This window comes from Haliaeetus albicilla, chromosome 13 (genome assembly GCF_947461875.1).
Source record: "Haliaeetus albicilla chromosome 13, bHalAlb1.1, whole genome shotgun sequence".
Lineage (NCBI taxonomy): Eukaryota > Metazoa > Chordata > Aves > Accipitriformes > Accipitridae > Haliaeetus > Haliaeetus albicilla.
The window spans coordinates 16,979,913-16,985,782 of NC_091495.1; the positions used below are offsets into that span (position 1 = coordinate 16,979,913).

At 55.6% G+C, this 5,870-nt stretch overlaps 1 protein-coding gene across 2 annotated transcripts; it reads left to right on the top strand.

Moving 5' to 3' along the window:
- The first annotated feature begins 376 nt into the window (after nt 1–376).
- SIX3 (SIX homeobox 3) lies at nt 377–5,402 on the top strand. 2 transcript variants are annotated; one of them, XM_069800299.1, is made up of 3 exons: nt 377–1,471; nt 3,901–4,060; nt 4,470–5,402. In XM_069800299.1, the coding sequence occupies exons 1-3, from the start codon at nt 711–713 to the stop codon at nt 4,569–4,571; spliced, it is 1,023 nt and encodes a 340-aa protein (XP_069656400.1). In that variant the 5' UTR covers nt 377–710; the 3' UTR covers nt 4,572–5,402. The 2 variants fall into 2 exon arrangements, with proteins under 2 accessions (XP_069656400.1, XP_069656399.1); XM_069800298.1 differs by lacking the exon at nt 4,470–5,402 and having other exon boundaries at nt 378–1,471; nt 3,901–4,123.
- Nucleotides 5,403–5,870: the final 468 nt, after the last annotated feature.

The window sequence follows — 5,870 nt, forward strand, 5'->3', positions numbered from 1 at the left end:
AAGATCACAATAATATTCCACCCTCTAATTGCTCATCCCATTCAACAAATATGTGCACACTGCTTTTCGCATTATTTGATCCCTTATTTAGGAGGGGTGTGGAGAGGGAGGGGGGAGAGACAGGGAGAAGGGGAAGTGCTGAGATTAGGAGTTGCAAAGATTAAGGAAAAAAAAAAAAACCCACCACACACAAAAAACCCAGGCTTTTCCACCAACGGCCCCGCTTCCCTCCCCCCCGTGCATTTGGGCGAAGTGGTAAAAACCTTCCTTACGTACTCCGTAATGATTGGCAGGGCTGACAGTGATTGGCAGGGGCTGCCATGGCAACGCCACAACGACACTCAGAAGACCAATAGAAAAGCGAAACAAAATGTTTCAGCGCTGCACTCACTGTGGATTTAGGGGAGATATTATGAGGCTGTTGTCATTAGGGCGATTGCTGTTGAATCACTGAATCCTGAATCGGCGGCGGCGCGGGGCCGGGTGTGTGTGAGTGCGTGTGTGTGTGCGTGTGTGTGTGCGCGCGTGAGTGCGTGTGCGTGTGTCCGCGTGTGCGTGTGAGAGTGTGTGTGTGTGCCCCCGTGCCTCTATGTGGCTGTGTGTGCGTGTGCGGGTGTGGATGCGTGCGCGGTGCGTGTGCCCTTTCCTCCCTTCTTCCTCCCTTTCTTTCTTTTCTCCTTGATTTATCTCCCCCTCTCCCCGGTCATCCCATGGTGTTCAGGTCCCCGCTAGAGCTTTATCCCACCCATTTCTTCTTGCCAAACTTCGCCGCCGACCCGCACCACCGCTCCCTCCTTCTCGCCAGCGGCGGCGGCGGCAGCGGCAGCGGCTCGGGCTGCAGCCCCGGTGCCGGCGGCGGTGGAGGCGGCAGCTCCCGGGCACCCCACGAAGAGTTGTCAATGTTTCAGCTGCCCACACTCAACTTCTCCCCGGAGCAAGTGGCCAGCGTCTGCGAGACGCTGGAGGAGACTGGAGACATAGAGAGGCTGGGGAGGTTCCTCTGGTCACTGCCGGTGGCGCCGGGGGCATGCGAGGCCATCAACAAGCACGAGTCCATCCTCCGCGCCCGGGCGGTGGTGGCCTTCCACACGGGCAATTTCCGAGACCTCTACCACATCCTGGAGAACCACAAATTCACCAAGGAGTCCCACGGCAAGTTGCAGGCCATGTGGCTCGAAGCGCACTACCAGGAGGCCGAGAAGCTAAGGGGTCGCCCGCTGGGGCCGGTTGATAAATACAGGGTGAGGAAGAAGTTTCCGCTGCCCAGGACCATTTGGGATGGCGAGCAGAAGACGCACTGCTTCAAGGAGAGGACTCGCAGCCTCCTGAGGGAGTGGTACCTGCAGGACCCTTACCCCAACCCCAGCAAGAAAAGGGAACTGGCTCAGGCCACGGGGCTCACCCCCACGCAAGTAGGCAACTGGTTCAAAAACCGAAGGCAACGAGACAGAGCAGCGGCGGCTAAAAACAGGTCAGTGGGGCTGCGGAGCCCCGCTCCGGGGCGGGGGGCGAGCTGGGGGGCGGGGGGCGAGTCGGGCGGCGGGGCCCCGCGGGCGGCCGCGCTCCGCGCCGCGGCTCGGCGGCCGCCCGGCCGGTAGCGCGCCTCTGCCTCTCCTTTCCTCCTCCTCCTCTCCATCACCGCCACGGGGAGAAATTGGTCCCCCCCGCCGAGCGGGTAGGTCTCCTCCCGGCAGCCGCAGGGATGCGACGGGGGCAGGCACGGCTCGAAGTTGCCTGGCGCGCCCCGAGCTCTGCCCGGGCTCCCCACGGGCTCCCGGGGTGCGGGCAGGGCTGGGGCTCACCCGCAGGCGTGGGCAGCTCCGTGCGCGCCTGTGTGCGTGCGTGTGTGCGCGCGTGTGTGTGTGCGGGGCGCAGCGGCTGCGGCGGGGGCAGAGCCCGGCTCTCCCTGCCTCCCTCCCCGCAGCGGCTGCCGCGGGGGACGGGAAACCCCACAGCCCCGGGTCGGTGGGCTCCGGTTTTGCTTTCGGCTTGCCGGGATCTGCGTCCGGCCGGGCTCCGGCGCGGTTCCCCCGCCGAAGGGCCGAGGCGGGCGGTGCGATTCCGAGCGGGTTTCTGCAGAGCAGGAGGCTCCGCTCCAATTGTTCGTGCTCCTCTGCCTGCGCGGCGGGACCAGCACACGCACTCGCAAAGCCCGGAGCCGTTCGGCTCGGGGAGAAAAAGGGAGAAAAGCCTTTAGGAGATCAGGAAACCTCTTTTTTTCCCCCATCCCCATTTCTCTGTTTACACCGCATGGCGGCCGGGCCCTCCGGTCGTGTGTTTCCTGTCCATTTACGCTTGCATTTATTTGCGTGTCTCTCGGTGTCTCCTTCATTTATTTATTTATTTTTATTATTTCTGCTTTGCCATGATAAAAGCGAGGCACCCTTCCCCTTTTTTTTTTTCTTGTCACCCTCCGTAAAAGTTATCTTGCAAATGAAAATGGACCCTTAATCCAGCCTGATATACTGTTTTTATTTTAATTTAAGTTTGGCTACCGCTGTAAGCGTGTAGACAAAACTTCTTGGTTTTGTAAATGCTGTCTCTTAAATTCCTCCTAATTATAGCACTGATGTTATTGACTCACGGTTCTCTTGGAGAAATGCAACCTAAAAGTGCCTCGCCATTTAATTTCCATTAGATGGAAAACAGATCAGTTTAGGACTGTAAATAAACAGAAGTTGCCTACGGATGCTTTTGTTGACTCAGCGCTGTTGACAGCAGATGAATGCACCAGGAATTGTAAATGGGAGAAAAAAAATCAAAGACGCTGAAATTAGACAACTTAAAATAATGATAAATGTAAAATAAAGCGGGTACATTTTTCTGTTCTTTGCAGGCAGTTAAATAGAAAATACTCCGGTGAGAAACAGTTGAGCGAAGAGCGTATTTTTATTCACGCTGGCAATGCTAGGCGCTAGAGGTTGCGGCTGGCTGCTCAGCCCAGGACTTTCAGCCCTTATCCTCGAATCAGGCTTTCTTTGGGTTTCGAGCGGAATAAACGGGCGCAGAGGAATATTCACAACACGCTAGGGAACCTAAAAATCATTTATTGCCTCTTTAAAAAAAAAAAAAAGTTCAACCGCAATGTACCCTTAAGTGTTGACGGTGAATGGACCGGCACTTTAAAGCTAATTTTGGCTTTCAGATGGAAAAGGGACTTAAATTTCGAGGGGAGAGAAGCGCCGTGTTCCACAATCGCCCTTTTTCACTTTCTCGATAGCGCTGCGTTCCCAGGGCAGGACCTTCCTCCAGTCCTGCCGCAGACCCCAGAGTGTTTACCTGACCGCTGGAAAATATTTAGACAGATATTCGCCCGAGTACAGAATGAGGATCCCGTGCGATTCTTCCCCGTTGCAGACCGGTCCTTGCAGCTTTCCGCCATGGCCAAGCGTGCGAGGAGCTCACACAGACGTGCTTTTCTCCTAGGCCCGCGGTGCCGCGGGGATGAATGGCTACCCGGGGAAAGGGAAGGCGCTGCTCCTCTTTTTCAAACCACCGGGCAGGGAACCGCTCTCCCCCCCTCCCCGTCCCCGCTGCAGCCGCCACCCCTCTCGCTGTCTTTGCGCTGGGTGCCCCCCCCCCGAGGTGGCCAGCCCCGGCGGCGCGGGGAAGCCCCGGCCCGGCCCGGCCGCGCCTGCGGCGAGGGCAGCGCGGCCCGGGCGCGCAGCTTGGCCCTGCCGCCCGCCGCCGCTCCCGGGCTCCGCGGGGCGCTGCGGGAAGGCGGCCGGGCCGGGCCGGGCCGGGCCGGGCCGGGGGGTCCGCTCCGCTCCGCTCCGGGCGGGGGCCGCGGCCGTCCCCAGGCGGGCGCGGGGTCTGGCGGGCGCCGTCCCCTCGGCGGCGGCGGCGGCCGCGGTGTCTCAGAGGGGCTGTGCTGTTGTTTTGTCTCCCGGCGCGATGCAGGCTCCAGCACCAGGCGATAGGACAGAGCGGCATGCGGTCGCTGGCAGAGCCCGGCTGCCCGACACACAGCTCGGCCGAGTCTCCGTCCACGGCGGCCAGCCCGACCACCAGCGTCTCCAGTTTGACAGAAAGAGCCGAGACGGGCACCTCCATCCTCTCGGTAACCTCCAGCGACTCGGAATGTGATGTATGATATCGGAAAACAAACAAACAAAAAATCCAAATCCAAACAGCCAAGCACCCTCTCCCCGACCTGAGCAAAACAAACCGAGGCAACCTAGAATCAGGACACACACACGCATGCACGCACACACACAGCCAGGAGGAAAGAAAAGGCCAAACACGACCCAAACATAATAGCAAACAAACAGACAGGGATCAGAGAATCCACCACCACCACCGTCAGCCAACACCACCACCAAGAGATGGAGCTAAAACTTCAACAGTCACAAACGCTGGTGCTGCAGCGGGGGGGTGGGGGGGGCGGGAAATAATAATTATTATATATATAAAAAGAAAAAAAAAGAAAAAAAAAAACAAAGCAAAAGTGACAATTGTATTCTTTTTAGGACAAGCACGATTTCTCCTTTGCGCTTTTCCATGGACGCATTTCACCCACTTGCATGATGATGATGATAAAATTTGTATCTGGGAAAAAATATTCTCTATAGTAAAGGAAAACAAACAGAAACCAGACAAACAAATGCAAACTCCGATCGAATTTGTAAAAAAAAAAAAATAAAAAAAAAATTAAAAAGGAACTCCTTGAAGAGGGAAATAACAAATGTTTATCGCCTTTTTGTTGCCCCTATTTCTCTCTCTTTCTCCCTCTTCCTTTCTCTCTGTTTTTTGTTGGTTTTTTTGTTGTTTTTTTTTTAAGTCCAAGTGATGGTCCAGCCAAGATGCAGTTTTCTGTTTTTTTGTTCAGCAGACAATCATTTTATTCGTAAGCACCTTTTTTTCTACACTTCTGTCACTGCCTGTGTGGGTACTGGTTATAAATGTGGAAAAAGAATAGTTATGACTGTAACAGATTTTTATTTTTATTTCAAAATTTTATATGAATTATGTATATCTTAATGATGCGGTCATTTTCCCAGTTTGTAATATATGTGTAGAAATGCTTGTATATGATATTTGCTCTACTCTTTCTTTCTTCCTCCCCCCTCCCTGTCTATCTCCCTCCCACCCTTTCACTCTCTCTCCTTTTTATTTTCCTTGACTCGGTGTTCCTTGCACAAACTTAGCTGTCAAGATCTGACGTGCTAGGTTTTCAAAAGGGACCTCAGCGATAGAAAAAAAAAAGAAAAAAAAAGAAAAAAAAAGCTTAGGGTGCAACTGTAGTTATCTTATGCAAAAGCTATTTTGAGTATTTCATAGCAGCTTTGGGGGTCTCTTCTTAAACTCCACGTAGGACGCTTAAACTATTGTTTCCTTAACTGCGTGTTTATCTATATGTACAAACTTTCTAAATCAAATACAGTATTCCATTTTCTTATCTATCCAGCGATGTCGGTGTTTTTGTCCGCCACGGAAAAACACGCCCTCCCCGTGGGCGCCTTGCCTCCCGCCCTGCCCCGCCGCGGCCCCGGCTGCGCGGCCCCTGCGCCGCGGCCGGCCCCCGCCTTCCCCGCCTCGGCGGGACACCCCGCGGAGATTCTGGGGGGACGGAGCGACCCTGCGAGGTGGCTGCGGGCGGCAGCGGGGACACCGGGCTGCGGCGGCGGCGGCGCGGGGCACGGGGCATGGCTGGGTCCCTCCGGCTCCCCTCCGCCACCGCGGGCTCCAGCGATACCCTCCCGCCCCCCCCCCCCCGTCCTTTTTTTGTGCACTCCGAGCTGAAAGGCTTCCCCCGGACGCCTGTCTGCAGGGCCGAGTGTCTCCAGAGAGCGGTTAAGACATTTCGGGATTTGTTTTGTAGCTTTAAATGAAAACAAAAACATAAACTCCTCGCCCTAAGCGGGCTGCAG